The 16,617-nt window shown below is 41.7% G+C and overlaps 1 protein-coding gene across 1 annotated transcript in view; it reads left to right on the top strand.

Moving 5' to 3' along the window:
- The window catches only part of RTTN (rotatin), a 143,398-nt gene that overhangs the window by 51,381 nt on the left and 75,400 nt on the right, over nucleotides 1-16,617 (top strand). Inside the window, 8 exon segments of the mRNA XM_015407629.1 lie at nucleotides 2,163-2,251; nucleotides 5,475-5,592; nucleotides 7,220-7,316; nucleotides 8,274-8,342; nucleotides 11,849-12,037; nucleotides 13,773-14,012; nucleotides 15,009-15,153; nucleotides 16,452-16,606. Coding sequence (XP_015263115.1) covers nucleotides 2,163-2,251; nucleotides 5,475-5,592; nucleotides 7,220-7,316; nucleotides 8,274-8,342; nucleotides 11,849-12,037; nucleotides 13,773-14,012; nucleotides 15,009-15,153; nucleotides 16,452-16,606 — 1,102 coding nt within the window.

The raw sequence follows: 16,617 nt of genomic DNA, 5'->3' as shown, positions 1-16,617 counted from the left end.
TTAGCCCTGCTGCTGGCCCAGCCTCCCTGATGCCTTTAAATACAATCCCCCCCCAACACCAGTCAGGCCAGTGACTGTAAGGTGTAGGAGCAGGACCAGGGTACTTTAATCCACCAGGGACGCCGCCCCAACAGGATCACCTTAGCGATGCTGCTGGCCCAGCCTCTCTGATGGCTTCCAACACACTCCCTCACCTACTACACCTAATAGGTAGTTGTCTGTCAGGTGTAGCAGTGGTTGCAGGGTGCTTAAAGCTACGAGGGAGCCTGCCTCAGCAGTAACACCATAGTGATCCTGCCAGCCCTGCCTCCACAGTGGCTTCTAATAGTCCTCCTCCCTCCTCCTCCTACACTGGACAGGCTGGTGCCTGTCAGGTGTAGGAGAGGAGCTGGGATGCTTACAGCCGCCAGGGAGGTTCAATCAGCAGGATTGCCTTAGCACTGCTGCTGGCCCAGCCTCCCCAATGCCTTTAAATACAATCCTCCCAACACAGGCCAGTGTGTCTCAGGTGTAGGAGCTGGGCCAGGGTATGAATATTTATGGGGAGATAGTAAAGGATATTTCTCGGAGCCATTTCGATGCGTGCCTCCCTCATGAACCTGAAGAAATGTCCACCACATCACCACTCCCTCACACCAACTCCCCCTCACATCTCTTACCTCTTACTGCCCCCAAGAAAGCTCCTGGCAAACATTGAGCCAGATACACCAACGTTACAAGGAGTAGGCAACTTAGGAATGTGGCGAACATAGTACTCCTGCAGTGCACAAAGCTGTACAGGCCAAGTACCAGCAAGATCACCCTGCACTGAGCTGCACAGGCCAAGTACCAGCAAGATCACCCTGAGGTGCTCAGAACAACACAGTCTCCATATGAACAAAACAATCCAGGAACACAAGTAGAGAGGCCATCACTTTCGTGGAAGGTAGCAGGAGTGGACTTAACAGACGACTGCTTCTTAAACAGACAGTTCTATGTGGCCTGCTCCAGAGTGAGCTCATCAAGCAGCCTGGTGATCCTAGCACCTGAGGGCAGAACCACCAATGTGGTCTAGAGAAAAAGTACGTATGTCTCACTTCATCTCTTACACTACAATCTTCTCCGTTGGAATTCCTACAACAAATGTCACATTTCAAATTTCACACCAGTATTATAACTGGATTTACGGAACTTAAATACCGTAGCGAAGCACGGGTAGCAGGCTAGTACTGCATATTATTATCCTGTCCTTCCTCCAGAGTTTAGGGAGTTATGCATTCTTATTCTACCTCACAAACAGCCCTCTGATGGCAGATTAGGCAGGGAGAGAGTGATTGGCCCCAGGTCACGGCAGACCTGAGTTTCCCAGATCCTAGTCACATTCCAGCCACTATATCATGGTGGTTCTTGTCAAACCACTATATTGCTCTAATAATAATCAATAACTATCATATGGCATTGTATGTAGTATAGCCAGGAGAAACTAAGATTGTCTGGCAGCCAGTAGTTTTAGTTCTTTTAGCCCGTTCGCGGGGTAGGGCGGGGTAGAAATACTCGAATAAATAAATAAATATAAATAAAAATTATGCACCACTAGGTGGCAAACTAGACTTGTTTTTAAGGCAAGAGATGTTTCGGAGGTGGTTTGCCATTGCCTGCCTCTGCGTCATGTCCCAGTATTCCTTGGAGGTCACCCATCCAAATACAAGCCAGGGCTGACCCTGCTTTGCTTCCGAGATCTGATGAGATCGGGCTAGCCTGGGCTATCCAGGTCAGGGCTGGATACAATGTAATTGTATTGCTCTGTAGAATTGGAGCAATATGAGCTGAGTTGCAGAGCTACTGCCTCAGATTTTATTATCCCTTCCCTCTCATGGGTGGGAGATGGACTGGTAATATATGATAATTCCAAACCTGTGATGTGAATTCAATAAGCTTGGAGTTCCCTGCCTCAGTAAATAGCAATTAAGTGATCTCAGCTTGGTGATGTCATATGCTTTGAATTCCTGGATTTGGAACACATAATTTTCAGAAAATCTAGCTCCTGTCTAAGTTGACTACAGAGAGGAATCCACCACCGGCATACCATGTTGTAGATGAGATTTGAAAATGCTATATAAGTTGGTTTGTCTGCATGAATATGCATGATGAGGTTCTAACTTTTGCCAATTTATCTCTTTCAGATACAAAAATGCATGAGACCATTAAAAAGATGGGTGTCATAGACAGAATACTTGGTTATTGTGCTGAATGCATTCACCGTGATGGCAGGGTAAGCAAAGACATTTTTTTCTCCTTGTATTCCTTTTGTAAGTTCAGTAAAAGAACAGCATACATAACATAGGAACCAGTTTGGTGTACTGGTTAAGTGTGTGGTCTCTAATCGGGGAGAACCGGGTTTGGTTCCCCACTCCTCCACTTGCAGCTGCTTGTGCAAGCCATAGTTCTGTCAGAGCTGTTGTCTTAAGGACAGTTCTGGAAAGAGCTTTCGCAGCCCCACCTACCTCACAGGGTGTCTGTTGTGGGGAGGGGAAGGGAAAGGAGTTTGTAAGCCGCTCTGAGACTCTGAATGGCGGGGTATAAACCCAATCTCCTCCTCCTCCTCCTTCTCCTCCTCCTCCTCCTCCTTCTTTCCAAATATCTTCACATTGCAACGTCACCTCCATATGTCTTGCTTCTATAGCATAGAAGTGTTAGTTGTGGTTAAGTATATCTATTTTAAACTTTAGCTTCCCTACTTTTAAGATCAGCCACTTTGAGAACCTTATTGTTACTACGATGAACATACTTTTGAACTCAGGACAAGGAACTGGCAGATGAAGTGGCAACAGCAATTTTAATGTGCCAGGGTATTCTAGGTAGAGAAATTTTGTTTGTTCAAGTGATGAAGTTCTGTGAACAATTTTAAATAATTTTTTGCTCTTATGATACAATGCATCTGGGAAGCTTTGATTTTGGTGTATGTTCACTTTTGGCCCTGGCCAAAGAAGAAATGTATTGTTTTAGACTGAAGGCTTAACATGTACAAATGCATAATGTTGCAACTATTCTGCATGCAATGCAGTACAGTAAAATCATGATGTAACTAATTAAGTCTAAGATGATACATAGTTCAGCTATCAGCTTGCTAGGGTTGAGCAAGAACTGAGAAAATGTGGTTTGGTTCGTGGTTCATGATGTGCCCGATTCGAGAGTCATGGTACCTTTAGGCACCAAATGAACTGGTTTGGTTCGTGAGGTTTGTGGCGTGGTAGAACCCCCCCACCCCCCGCATGCTAGGGACACCAAGCTCGTAGGGGATCTCTGCCTAACTGTTCTCTAACTGCCCTCCAAGTCTGAATTACAGCACCCCAAAGAAGGTGCCCCCAGGAAAGTGCTTTCTGGGGAAATGACAGGCAGAGATTTAGGAGGCTCAGGGGTGTATAGAACAGACTCTGTGTGAGCTAGAGACACAGACCTCCCCCTGATGCTCCTCTACATGCCCTCCCAAGTTATATGCAAATAGGACTTAGGGGGTCCTATTTATTCCCCCTCCCCAGAAGATGCCCCCAGGAAAGTGCTTTTGGGGGAAATGTCAAGCACAGGTTCAAAAGTATAGCTCTGATCCACTGGACCCTTCAATTGCTGCCTGAGCTAATCACCTAAGACAACTGAAGAAGACCAAAAAGCTGACTGTAAAATGAGGAAATTATGTTTGCTAGCACATTATTATGTTATTGGTTTTAACATTTAGTTGAAGTTGATGATTTTACATGGTATTGTTGGAATTTTATTCTGTTGTGTAAGCCGCCCTGAGCTGGCCTCGGCCAGGAGGGCGGGATAAAAATTTAATAAATAACAACAACAACATCTTAGGATGGATGGGACAAAGGAAACAACAATTGGATAATTTAGGGTTGATGTGTGGCAGGGAGTGACACGTCTTGGGGAAGGGGTGAGACAAAGGAAAGGGGAATAAGGGTGCAATCCCTTGAATGATCCGATGCTTCACTTTAACAATCCAATGCTTGTCATAGGCGTTATCTGGATCAGTGGCTGGAAGGCTTAATTTCTTCTTTTATTTCTAGTTGGGCAACAGTCTTTGTTTTAGGATGGTTCGGGGAAGGGGAATATGCTATGCGATGGAGAAGCAATCCCTTTCATGTCTTCTGTGCAGGAACATCTGGCCTCTGTCAGAACTTGGTTCCTCTCTGGTCTGCTGCTGTATTGTGTTCATGGCAACCGGGGCTGCTCGTCTGACTCACAGTGCTTGTGTAGATATATATTGGAGCATGGGCAGAAGTCCTCTGTAGTCCTGGGTCCAGATTTGTCTTGGCATGTGTCTCTGTCAAGGCTGCCCTGGCCACAGTATACAGTCCATAGTCCAGCATGGCATTGGTAGCAAAGAGTCTTTTTAATAGCACAGTCTGGAACTGCTTCATATGGGCAGTGCTAACAACTCTTTGCCTTTGTGGAAAGCCCCAGGAACAGATCAGTGGAAGGAGACTCCGAGCCTCCTGGTGATGCCCTGCTAGGGCCGGATTCAGTGGGCTGGCAAGAGGGGTTTGGTGCCCAGGCACAGGGGCCTGTGATATGCAGGGGCTGGAGGACTTCTTCCCCCCACAATAAGCATGCTTTGCACCCACTTTCACCCTCATGGCACACAGACGTGCTCACAATCAGGAGGGGTGGGAGGATATAAATGTGTTAGTTAAACCCCTCTGCTTGGCATGAGCAGAGAGCCGGGGTGGCTCAGAGCCTTGAGTCCACCTAACACCCAAACCCCAGCAGGGGAGAAGTTTTTCAAAATCAGGAGAGGTGGGAGGGTATAAAATGTGTGAGCAGAGAGCCAGGGTGGCTCAGAGTCCCAAGTCCACCTAAAACCCAAACCCCACTAGGGAAGTGGTGTTCACAATCAAGAATAAATGCATGTTCTCTGCTTTTAACAAGTTTCTTGCCTCTTTGTCTAACTGCCAACACCCAACAGAGGAGAGGGTTTGAAGTTGAACTGAGGGTAAATATAGCATTCTGATCCCATAGAGCAGAATGGGAAAACTTATTTGGAGCCAGCAGTGCTTGTTAAGCTTTGAAGGGTGTTTCCAAGGCTAGAGAATTCCGCCCCACCTGTTGCTTTGAAGTTTGGTACACATTTTGATTGAGCAGAGAAATTTATCTATTCACAAACTACCACGAACCACTTGAAAGTTCGTGCCGGTTGATCACGAACCAGCCAAAATTAATCACGGCCTTTAGTTTGTGAACTTGTTCATGCCCATCCCTACAGCTTGCCTTAGGCTGAGCCTTTCTAACAGTTCATGGATTTTTATGCATGTATAATTGTTGACTTTTTATTAATCCTAAATTTTGAAATGCAGTAGATGGGACATTTCCATTCCTGATAACCATTTCATCTCAGTGTTCACAACTGATTGATTGAGTTGATGCTTCCAGAGTGGTTTTAAAGTACCATATTGTATTTGCAAACAAGTGTAATTAAAAAAAATATCTCTTGACAGATCATGGACTGTATGGTATTGCCATGTCTTACACTCTTAAGGAAGTTTGTATATGCAGATCCAGTTAAACGGCTGTCATTGGCCTATCAACCGTATGTCTTGCTCATGTTATTTCGAGGTAATTTATTGTTACTGTATTGTGCCACTTTCTTTTGGATTTTTTTGGGAAAGTATAGAAATTTAAGGCTAATGCTTGCAATTCAGGCTGTGTAGTTATTTTACTGATTTTGCATGTTTTGGTACACTGCTATTTCAGATATGGACAGTCAAAACACTACAAAAACTCTCTTTAATATAACCTTTATTGATACTTACATTAACACAGTTCCAGTAACCTTTCTGCTCTGATATTCTGTGTTGCAATTAAGAAGAAATTAATGGGGAGGGGGATTAAAAGTAAGGGTTTTTTTAAAAAAACAAAACAAAACCTTACAACTAGCATTGATATTTAAAGGAGAAAAGTCATATGTATTTTGGCATCTTCTGCCAGTGTGGACTATTTTTTTCTTTAACAGCTAAATGTGCTGACTCCAAATTACTTGGACTTGTATCCTGTATTGCTGTAGCTTTTCAGATTGTAGAATAGGTTTTAGCTATTAAGGAAGTTTTGCTGTGAAGAATCTACTTTTATTTTAGGGAAACAAGGCTGGTATATGTCCAAGAACTAAATTGTTTAGAGTTAAAGACTGCTTGGATAATGGAGTTAATATGATAAAATTCTTCCTTCCAGAATGGGGAAAATGCAGGGCAGCTCCAGAGCATATGATTTAATCAATATCTCATTGCGTCTCCAACATCTCATCAGAGTGGTCTAGTTTTAGACAGTTGAGTACCAGTGGATTTAAGTGTGACTCATATTTGTTTATATGTAAATCAGAAGCAGTTGGTCCATACAAAAATGCCCTAAAGGTGAACAGTACACAAAGGCTTTTTTACCAGATTCCTGAAGAATGCTAATATTGTCAAGGTTAGGTTAACACAGAGTACAAGACATGCTTGTTCAGATTTATAGCAGATCTTGCACCATTGAAGATTTGGCCCTTCACGTGGATGGCCTAGGCTTGCCAGTTGGGCAGGGGCCTAATTTGGGTTGTGTAAGGAGGATAGACTTCAGGATACCCCTTGGTTTCAGTTCCTAACCTGAAATGGCCCCAGGGGGTCACTATTTGCTCCACTGGGGAAAGACAATAGTGTTCATCTAGGCTGTTTTGAGCTGGGAAAACATGTTAGCCGAATTGCTTTATTTACAGCAATTGGCAATTTATAAATGGATCCTTGCCAACTATACCAAGGTCCTGTTCCCATAAGGTTTACCAGAGTAGGATAACGAGGCTGTTGTTGTTAAAATAAATGTCTTTTACTAGAAAATATATCTCATACAAACAATACTGATGCACTCACACATTCAATCAAGTTCCTTAGAATTACAGTATTAAAATAAGCACGGTTGCATTAGAAGGTGGGGGTGATGATGGGCAATACTTATCTGTTTCGCAGCTTTGGTTGTTCCAATGAAGAATGGATGGGAAGAAATGTAAAGTAAGACTGTAACTCACTAAAGCGATAGATTCTGCTTGCAGCTTGATAGTACATTCCATTTTAAAAGCATACCTAGATTTCTTCTGCATTTAGTGGTTTAAGTTAGCAGGTTTGCGACTTTATTTTTTGTCGTTCAGTCACACAGACGAGTCCGACTCTTCACTTTATTACTCAGGATGTATACCTTAATTTTGTTTTGTACTTAGTTTCTTTAATATTCCAAGAACATGATGCTGTGGTGAATGAAGTAGCGGTGTTACTTTGCCTTCTACTGTTCGATGAAGCAGCAAGGAAAGAGATGTGGTAGGCTATACTGATTTGTTCATTCTCCTGCCAATCAAGGTGTGCAATGTTCCTGATATCTTCCAAGATGAATTTACATTTATAAGCAATGCTTATATCTGAATTTTTCCTACATGTACTTTGTTATATTTATCAGCCTGAATAATATAGAACTTAGACAATGACTACTTGTTCTTACTATTCACTATGGTGTGGTTACTGGAGACCTCATTTTTGTTAAAGTAGACCTATGAATGGGATGCTGATATCGCTAAGTCTGTGAATAAGCTAAAGCCTGTTAGTGTTAAAAAGCCTCCTTGCGTTAGATTTCAAAGTTTGATCCAAGGGCCACTAAGTGTTTTGCCCACACTAGCTGAAAGCTACAAAACATTTCATGTATAGTAGTATTAAAAGGTTCAGTGGAACTGCTGAAGAAGAGCCAACATAAGTTGCAAACCTGAAATGGAATCTCTCTGTGCCCTGCTCTGATTCATGTAATAGTAGCTTGGTGCAAATTCCAGTTTGATCCCACAGGACACATATGTAACATTGGAATGGGTAATATGATATCCTCTATTATTGGTGTTAATATTGCTTTAAACTGGTAGATTTATTGAAAAGTGGGCATTTATAATATTTTAGAACAACAATTTTTAAGACTGTGGTCTCAAAATGATATGTATTTTCCCTATCGTGTTTTTGATAAAGAGGATTTTAATCTTCAATCTTGTTCAGTTTGTATTTGTGGTGATAGTTGCTTTGGGCCTTGAAGAAACAAGGTATCAAAGTAAAATATAAATTGGTCCACTTTGGGAGTAGGGGGAGGTTCCTTGCAAGTCTCTGGCTTGTTATAAATAAACAAGCTCAGCATGCTTATTGCAGGAAATTTGCAAAGTCATGACTTTAAATATCAGGATTATAAATATACATTGATTAATCCAACAAGAACTTTTCTTGATATGTGTATTTTCTTTATAGGGCTGATGCAGTGTCCTGTGATTCTTCTAGCACTCTCCCTTTTAGTTTGCCTGTTGCAATTGTGAGACGGTAGGTCTCTTTCTTTCTCTCTCTTTTTGTTTCTGGAGCAATGAAACGCCACTGGTAAATATGCCTTATCCTTTTACGATGAAGTAAGATTTTCTAATTTGCATAGAATAGAATTCACACCAAAGCTTTGACCCTGAAGAAGTGTATGTCTCCACTTTGAATTCACTATGTAAAAAGGAAATGTCTGTGGCAATGTTTAATGATGTTGGTAGACCATAAGATCAGGAAGTCATAGGGTTTACTCTTTGTTGGTCATGCAGACATGAAATTCTAGGGAGCTCCTACATGAATGATTTTCTGCTATAAGCATTTATTTATAGAATCATAGAATCAGAGTTGGAAAGGGCCATACAGGCCATCTAGTCCAACCCCCTGCTTAATACAGGATCAGCCTAGAGCATCCCTGACAAGTGTTTGTACAGCAGCTGCTTAAAGACTGCCAGTGAGGGGGAGCTCACTACCTCCCTAGGCAGTTGATTCTACTGTTGCACAACTCTTACTGTAAAAACGTTTTCCATAATATCCAGCCGGTACCTTCCTGTCCTCCTTTAAGTGACAGCCCTTCAGATACTTAAAGAGAGCAATCATGTCCCCCCTCAACCTCCTCATCTCCAGACTAAACATTCCCAGGTCCCTCACTCGTTCCTCATAGAGCTTGGTCTCCCGGCCCCCGATGATCCTCGTCGCTCTCCTCTGCATCCACTCCATTCTGTCCACATCCTTTTTGAAGTGAGGTCTCCAGAACTGCACACAATACTCCAGGTGCAGCCTGACCAATGCAGTGTACAGCATCTGGTGAGGAATAGGGATGATGCTCAGGCTTGTTACCTTATCTTAGTTTATTATGATCCGAGATCAGCAGTCAGGAAAATCACCAATACATAAGACACATTGGATGCATAAAATAGATATTCTGTAAAAAAAATTAACAAGTAATAATAATAATTGAAATACTAGACCATCTTTGTCTGCCTTGTTGAACATGCCACAGCGCAGAAACTACTTAAGGGTAGTTTCATTAAAACAGTAGGCAAGAAGAAGAGAAATATAAAAATCATTTGATATGCCTGACTATTTGGACAGAGTTGGGGTAATGTACATATTCCGAATGTCCTGGGAAAATTGGCAATGTAAGAGGACCTTTTGATTGCTTCTACCATTCCAGACTGACATGGGCAGAGACATTGTACATATGGGATACGTGCATATCTACTTTCAAGAAGGGGAGATGGAAGGACATTAAAATGGGCCAGTGTTTGGGGAATTATAATGTATAAAGGTAATTTGATAGAATGAAATTTTTGTTGCCGTTCCCTACTGCAGCAGAGTAGGCCCGTGATCTGTCGACTTGAAGGGCAGTGTCCCATAGTCTCTGTTTGATTAATGCTGTGGCTCCTGAGAATCCAAGATGCAGTAAAGCTGAACAGGAGAAACCAAACAGTTGTAATTTGTCTTCTATTGCTCTTACACATCTTGAGTGAAAATTGTCTAAAAGGATTAATTAAGTTAATCCAGGGGGAGAGAGGTTTAACTTGAGCTAGAAGCATATAGCTTGGAAGCAGTCACTTGCTTCAAGTGAAACCAACCCTGCCTCTAGTCTAAGCAAGGCGTTGGATACACAATGAGGTACTCCAAATAAGGATCTGAGGAATTTGGATTGAATTGCTTCTAGTTGACGGTGATCACTGTACAGACATGTCTGTGAATCATACATAAGCTGGGGTACTACCTTGCCCTGAAAGACTTTCAATACATATGGTATGTAAGAACCCCCTTTTGTAAAGGGGAATCTTACAGTTACTGGGGCTGCTCTTTGGGCAGATTCATTTACATGGGAAAGCTGAGCTGTCCATGAGCCAGGCAGTTGGAACACTACACCTAAATATCTGAACACTTTAACTTGTTTGATCTCATGGCCGTCAGTCTGCCACCTGTGTTTGATAAACCTTTTAGAGAAAACAAAATGTTTGGTCTTTAAAAGATTGATAGTTAAGTGCTCCTCTTTGCAGTAAGCTGTAAGTGCCTAGAGGGCTCTTCTGAGCCCTGCTTTGGAGTCAGATAGAATAACAGTATTCTCTGCATATAATGATCTAGTTCAAAATGTTAATTTGCTTAGCTTATAATGCTTGGTTGTTTCCATGAGAGCTATTTCATCCTTAGAACTGAAGATAAAATGAGGTACTTTACATAGACTTACAAGGCAATATTTAGGCTGCTTTTGTGGGCGCACGTGCAAAAGTACATTGTACAACAGAGAATCTTTATTATACAACTAAAGTTTTTAAAAAGAAAAAAAAGTGTTTATCTGCTGTTGGTTAACCTGTATCTTCAATGCCCAAGACACTAGCACTGTTGATGTTCTTGGGTGATCAAATATCCTGGCAACCATGGGCAAGTCTTTTGCTGGATGCTTCCTGAGCAATCTATCTCAAAGGTGCTGCTGTTCAGAAGTGGTCTTTGTATTCTCTGAAGACCTTTCTCCTACTTGACTACATACATTTGCATTAAAGACTAGGTTTTGGGGAGGAAAGTTCAGACTGATAAAACCAGAAGGGAAAGGTTTACAGAGAGTAGGTAAAAAGAGGTAGTAGTTTCAATCCAGTGGCTTGGAATTTATTGTCTTTTTTTACTTGTGGAAGACACTTCTGTCTGTGGAAGAAGAAAAGAATCATTTTTGGTGGTGTTGGTGTCCCCCTCCCATATCTTCTCTGCTTCATCTCCTATGCTCTTCCTGGGGATCCACATGGACATGATTTCATGGTGGGGGAACATAGCAGGGTGAAGTGGGAATGTTCTTTTGCATCTAGCACAAGTATGCTCACACTAGATGGGATCCACACTAGATGGGATCCTTTCACTGATGGCAGAACTTTCTGCCAATGCAAGAAGCTCTTTGGATCTTAGCAGAATTAAACTGCCAGATCCAACTCAGAGTCTAAAGAGCAGCTCATTTGTATTGAAGAGCTTTCCTGTGTCTGGTAATTCATGGATTACACAATTATACATGCTTGTTAATACCTTTAGAATTCCAACTAGCTTTGAACCAGTGTACCTAAAAGGCAATTTATCCCTATATGGCCCTGCCCATTTGTTGAGATCCTTTCTTGAGGCCCTGCTGTGCCCACTTAGTTATCAGAGGTGAGGTAGGCGATCACAGAAAAGCCTTTTCAGTTATGAGACCCCACTTGAGGCTTCAAGTTGCATGCCTCAAGTTGCATGCCTGGTGCACCGATAAAAATTGCTTGAAAGGTGAGGTAGAAATATTTAAAATGTAAGCTTTGTCATATGCATATGATAAAAAATCTGAATATTTTTATGGTAGAAGATTGTGTTCATTGAAGATATTGGTCTATCAGTGTATCTTCAAAAATTAGAAAATGGGATTTGTTGGCGTTATTTCTGTTGCCAGTATTTATTTGTAAGTTAACCATTAACTTTACTACACATTTGATTTTTTTTCAGGATAAAGAACGTTGTCTCCTAATATTTCTGTTTTTCCCATAAAGATATCATCTACCTGTAAGAATTGCTGCTCATCATGCAGTGAGTCCTAACTCAGTGGTGTTACCATTTTCTTGTGAACTCTGGTCCTTGAAACCTGTGTCGGACATGCTTAAAATGGCTTGGAATCTGTCTTGGTTTCACAGTATTGATAACATACTACAACTAATAAATTATGATTCAGGAAGCCATGAGTAAGCTATCATACCTTTACTATATTAAAACTCCTTCTTAAGTTTAGAGTCGACTTGTGCTAGGAATGAAGAATTTTAAAAGATAATCTAGTTGCAAGGAATGCTGTTCTTAGTTTGTGACGCTCTAATCTGTGACTTCAGATCTGTTTCTTCTGTTACTTGCTGTAATGAAAATCTTGCCCTTTTTAAAACCCCGGGATGGGTTCTGATTCAGGTCCACAGGAGGAGGTTTTTAGTCTCCTTATTTCAGTTCTCCAAAGTTCAAGCACTATCATGATGAGCTGCCTTAAGTAGAGAGATAAATTGAGCTTCCCCACTTGTGACGGGTCTTTGGATCCAAATGCTACATTTGTTGGTGTGAGAAGTCTTGCAAGCATCAGAGCAAGTCTCCACCATTAGTGGCATGGAAGGTTTGGATCTGATCCATAATCTGAACTTTCTCATTTTACTGACAGTTCTATCACATACAAAATAATGGTTGCATTCAGACATTATGATAAATCTTGGCTCACAGTGGGGTCTACAACAAATTCTGCTTACCAAATCTAAAGATGAAATCCCAATTTGTGCATAAACCTGAGGGTTTTTTTAATTCTTGTCCTCCTTACCTGCATAAAGAAGACAACCTTCCTGTAGTAGTGTTTCTGTGGCAAGGCCACTTCAAAAAATGTTGCTTTTGTGGCTTGTGAATTCTCAACAATCCATAATTGTACACTGTGGCTGAAACTGCTCAATAAGCTCTGATGTGAAATCCCAGTTTGTTGGACTATTTGCTTTCAGGCATTGTGAGTAACTGGGGCTTGATCAAACCACAGTTTACAAGCCATTGTAGTGATTTCATAATATAACCAGTGTCTTAATTTTGCTGAAAAGGAGGTAGAAGCCCAGGCTTGCCATTCCCACGGGGGGGGGGCAGGGGTTTGCCTGCTTTTAGGGCCCCTGATCCACTGGCCCGGATTCAACCAGTGGGGGGAACCCTGCCCCCAAAGTCCCGAGATCACGCCAATGTGCCCGGCATGATGACATCACCCAGATGTCATCACACCGGGTACATCGCCGGGGGGACACTCTAGCACTTGGCCAAAAAACTCTATGGTACTGCAGAGTTCTGGCCGAATGCTCGAACATCGCCCCGGTGATGTGCCTAGTGCAATTGACGTGCCTAGCGCAATGACATCACTTCCGGGTGATGTCATTGTGGCACACCAGAAGATCCTGGGGAGGAACCAGGAGTCCCCGACTGGCAGAAGGTAGGGACCTTACAACCCCCAGAAGATCCTGGGGAGGAACCAGGAGTTCCCCACTGGCAGAAGGTAGGGACCTTACAACCCTATAAGAAGTCAGTTACCTTATAAGTTTGTATCACACAGCATAGTAAATGCTGTTTAGTAGTTCTTGGAATAACTAGTGTGTGTAGCTTTACTGATACTTGCATTTCCCCTTTCATTTCCCTCCTTTTTATTTACTTACTTTCAGGAGGCTCATTTCCTACCCCGAGAACCATGGTAAACAGATCAATTAAAATTTTTGAAGCCAGAATTCTCTTATGGCCCTCATAGGAATAGCAGTAGTCGAAAGCCAGACTTTTAAAAGTCTCATGCTGCCCAAAATGTTTAAAGGAGTTGAGAGTCGTGTGGTAAAGACAGTAATAAAGGCATTAATTGCTTCACGAGTTCAGTCTCTCTCTTTTTTAAAAAAATCACCATGTAAATTTGCATTTTCTCTTTCATTACAGATTTCTAGACACATTAAAACTGTCTTCAGCGGATATCATGACACTGAAGATAACACACACAAGCAGTGGACTGCAAGATTGTCTTAATTCAATCATTCAAGCAGTGTCCCACAGGGAAGTTAGGACTGCTGTCACTAGGATGAATTTTTATGTTCTAAATGACAGGCTGGCATTAATGTGCAGCAGTGGTCCTTGTGGGGCCACTTTGAAGTCTTTGGCTTGGCAAACAGCATTAAGCAGGTCAGTGTGTAAGTGCAAGGTATGTAACTAGCTACAAAGCTGCTTGTCACAGTAGATTTGGCTTTGGAACTTTCAAAGGTATCTTTGGAGTCTTTCCAGGCACTTGCCACTAGAATAAACATCTTTAAAGTAGCAAACACTTTTCTGTTCCGCACGAGTATGAGAGAGGGAGAATTTACAAATTCATAAACTAGATGACGTCATTCTTGTTTGGTCTCTCTTCACCCCCCGCCCCAAATCTACCAAATACAACATTATCTAACAAGCTTTTCCCACCCACTCTCATTCGGCTGGGTCATCAATACTTACTTTTCTAACCATGCAACCCTATGAATTAAATTGGCATAGGATTGCCCTGAGATTGTGCTGTTTTGTACTGATCTCCTCTGCTTTGCTCCCCATCCCCTCTGAGTTAGGATGTCCATCATCACCAATCTGTGTTATTCCCCAAGGGAATTCTCAGTCTAATTATACTATTGCTAGAAGCCATGCCTTGTCATTCTGTGAATTTGCAGGAGGTATTTCATGGTGCGATCAAGCAAAATATGTAAATTCTACTCACTGCAAATTTTTGCTCGTCTCCCTTCTGCTGCTCAAATATCATATTACACTGATCTCTGGAAATGTCATAGCCTTGACTTACTCTGTTTTGAACTTGAGCTTTTGTGATTCTAATGTGAAAAATGCTAGCCCATCTCTATTAGCCTTAGCATTCTTTATATATTTAAAATAAATCATTACTATTCATTGCTCTTGATATTTCAAGCCTGTAAAGTAGAATAAAAATATGCAGTTCAGTTCCACACTGAAAATGATTGTTTATAATTGTTACAATTAATTGCGGTGTTTTATATTTGTGCTGCTTTTATGTGTTTTTAATTTTTTACATAAGCTGCCCTGAGCCTGCTTTGGCAGGGAGGGCGGGATATAAGTCAAACAAATGAATAAACAATAAATATACTAGTGAATGTATTTAATATTAACTTTATACCAAAGGTTTCTTCAGGTGCTTCCGACTTCTTCAGAAGATGAAAAACTCCTGGCTGATGTCTTATGTTTTCTAAACAAGTTACTAAAGGAGCAGCAAAATACTTTGGATGTTGAACACTTAAAGTGGATTATGGATGTAGCGCTGAAGCATGTAAGATCCCGATTGGCAGCTCTTTTTTTATATTGGCCTTCCCTTCAGATGAAGGGCCAGCAGCATTGGTTCAGCCTGCTGACTGACTTCTAAATAAACTGAAACATGATCAAGGGTGCTATAACTCCTAAGTATGAGAGACTTTAGTTAAGACCTTCAAGCACTTCATCTGTTTTATACCTTTCCCCACTGTTGTGGCTTATGCACAAGAATGAGCTTTCTTAGAAAGAATCAAAGAATTGGTCTATTTAACTCTACTATTGTCTGCTTTGATGGGCAGTCACTCTCCAAAGTCTCAGGCAAAGGTTTTCCCAAGCCCTGATGTTTGAAATCATTTTGATCAAACATGCCAGGGATTGTGCTTGGGGCCCTTCTGCTTGAGAGGCACTTGCTAGAATGTTCCTCTGGTGGTTGAGGAGAATAAACAAACCTTTCGCATGGGTCCCAGGTTGGTAGAAAGTGGCTGAATTGTATAACTGGAGGGGGGGGCGGTAGTGTATACTGGGAGCTGGATCGGCCTCCCATTTGTGTAACCCTAGAGAAAGTCATTCTCGGATATTTTGTTCTAGATTTTGGGTAGTGGAATTTTAATTCCATCTATGAAACTATTAACCTGACTGTGAAACTAGTGTCATTCTATCTGGCGTATAAATTACACAGCATTCTACAGGAGTTGGGGAGTAGTTTAGGGAACAATGTGGGGTGCAAAGCATGGGGCTTCAGCAAGGAAACAAGTCTCTTTCTCACTTCGCCAGACAAGTTCCTTAAATGGGGCAAACACACACAGGAGGGTATAATGGGGAAAAGCTTTCCCTTGCTGTAGGCCCCCTTGTCACATTCCATATTTTCAAGGGTCTTAGCTTTTCAGAGTGCACATGGTGGCACTAGGAGCGGCAAGTTGATAAAGTTTCCTTCTGTAAACTCACTGTATTGGCAAAAAGGGTTGGAATGGTTTGTATATACTTCATAAGGGAGAAAAAGTCTTTGGAAAGGCTAATTCTGTTTGTAAAGAAGTATTCTGTTAAGCTCTTTCAGATGATAAGTCATTTGGCCAACCTGCACCCTGCTAAGTACTTTTCATTACCTGTTCACTTGAACTTTGCAGATTGCTGAAAGTAGCTTATCCAAAAAGTATTGGATGATTCTGCAGTTCAGTCCAGTATGGGGGACTCAAAGCATAAGGGGGTTTATAATTTGCCATGGTACAATTTATGGACTACTATTCCAGTCATGGAGAACCAGCTATTAAGGTCTCAGTCCTTCTTTTGTGAAGATGTCTCACTATTTTTTTCCTACAGAATCCAGACTCTCTACTAGATCTGGTTGTGCAGCCAGAATCCCAGGCACAAGATGAAATGGATGACACAAAGAGTGCTGTCAGACGACAACTGCAGAAAGAATTGATTACTTTCTTTAATACACTTCTGCTCAGCTTCATATCAGTTACTGACAGGTACAGCATAA

Source organism: Gekko japonicus, unplaced genomic scaffold (genome assembly GCF_001447785.1).
Source record: "Gekko japonicus isolate JY-2015 unplaced genomic scaffold, Gekko_japonicus_V1.1 scaffold1379, whole genome shotgun sequence".
NCBI lineage: Eukaryota > Metazoa > Chordata > Lepidosauria > Squamata > Gekkonidae > Gekko > Gekko japonicus.
This window is presented reverse-complemented; position numbering and strand designations above follow the sequence as displayed.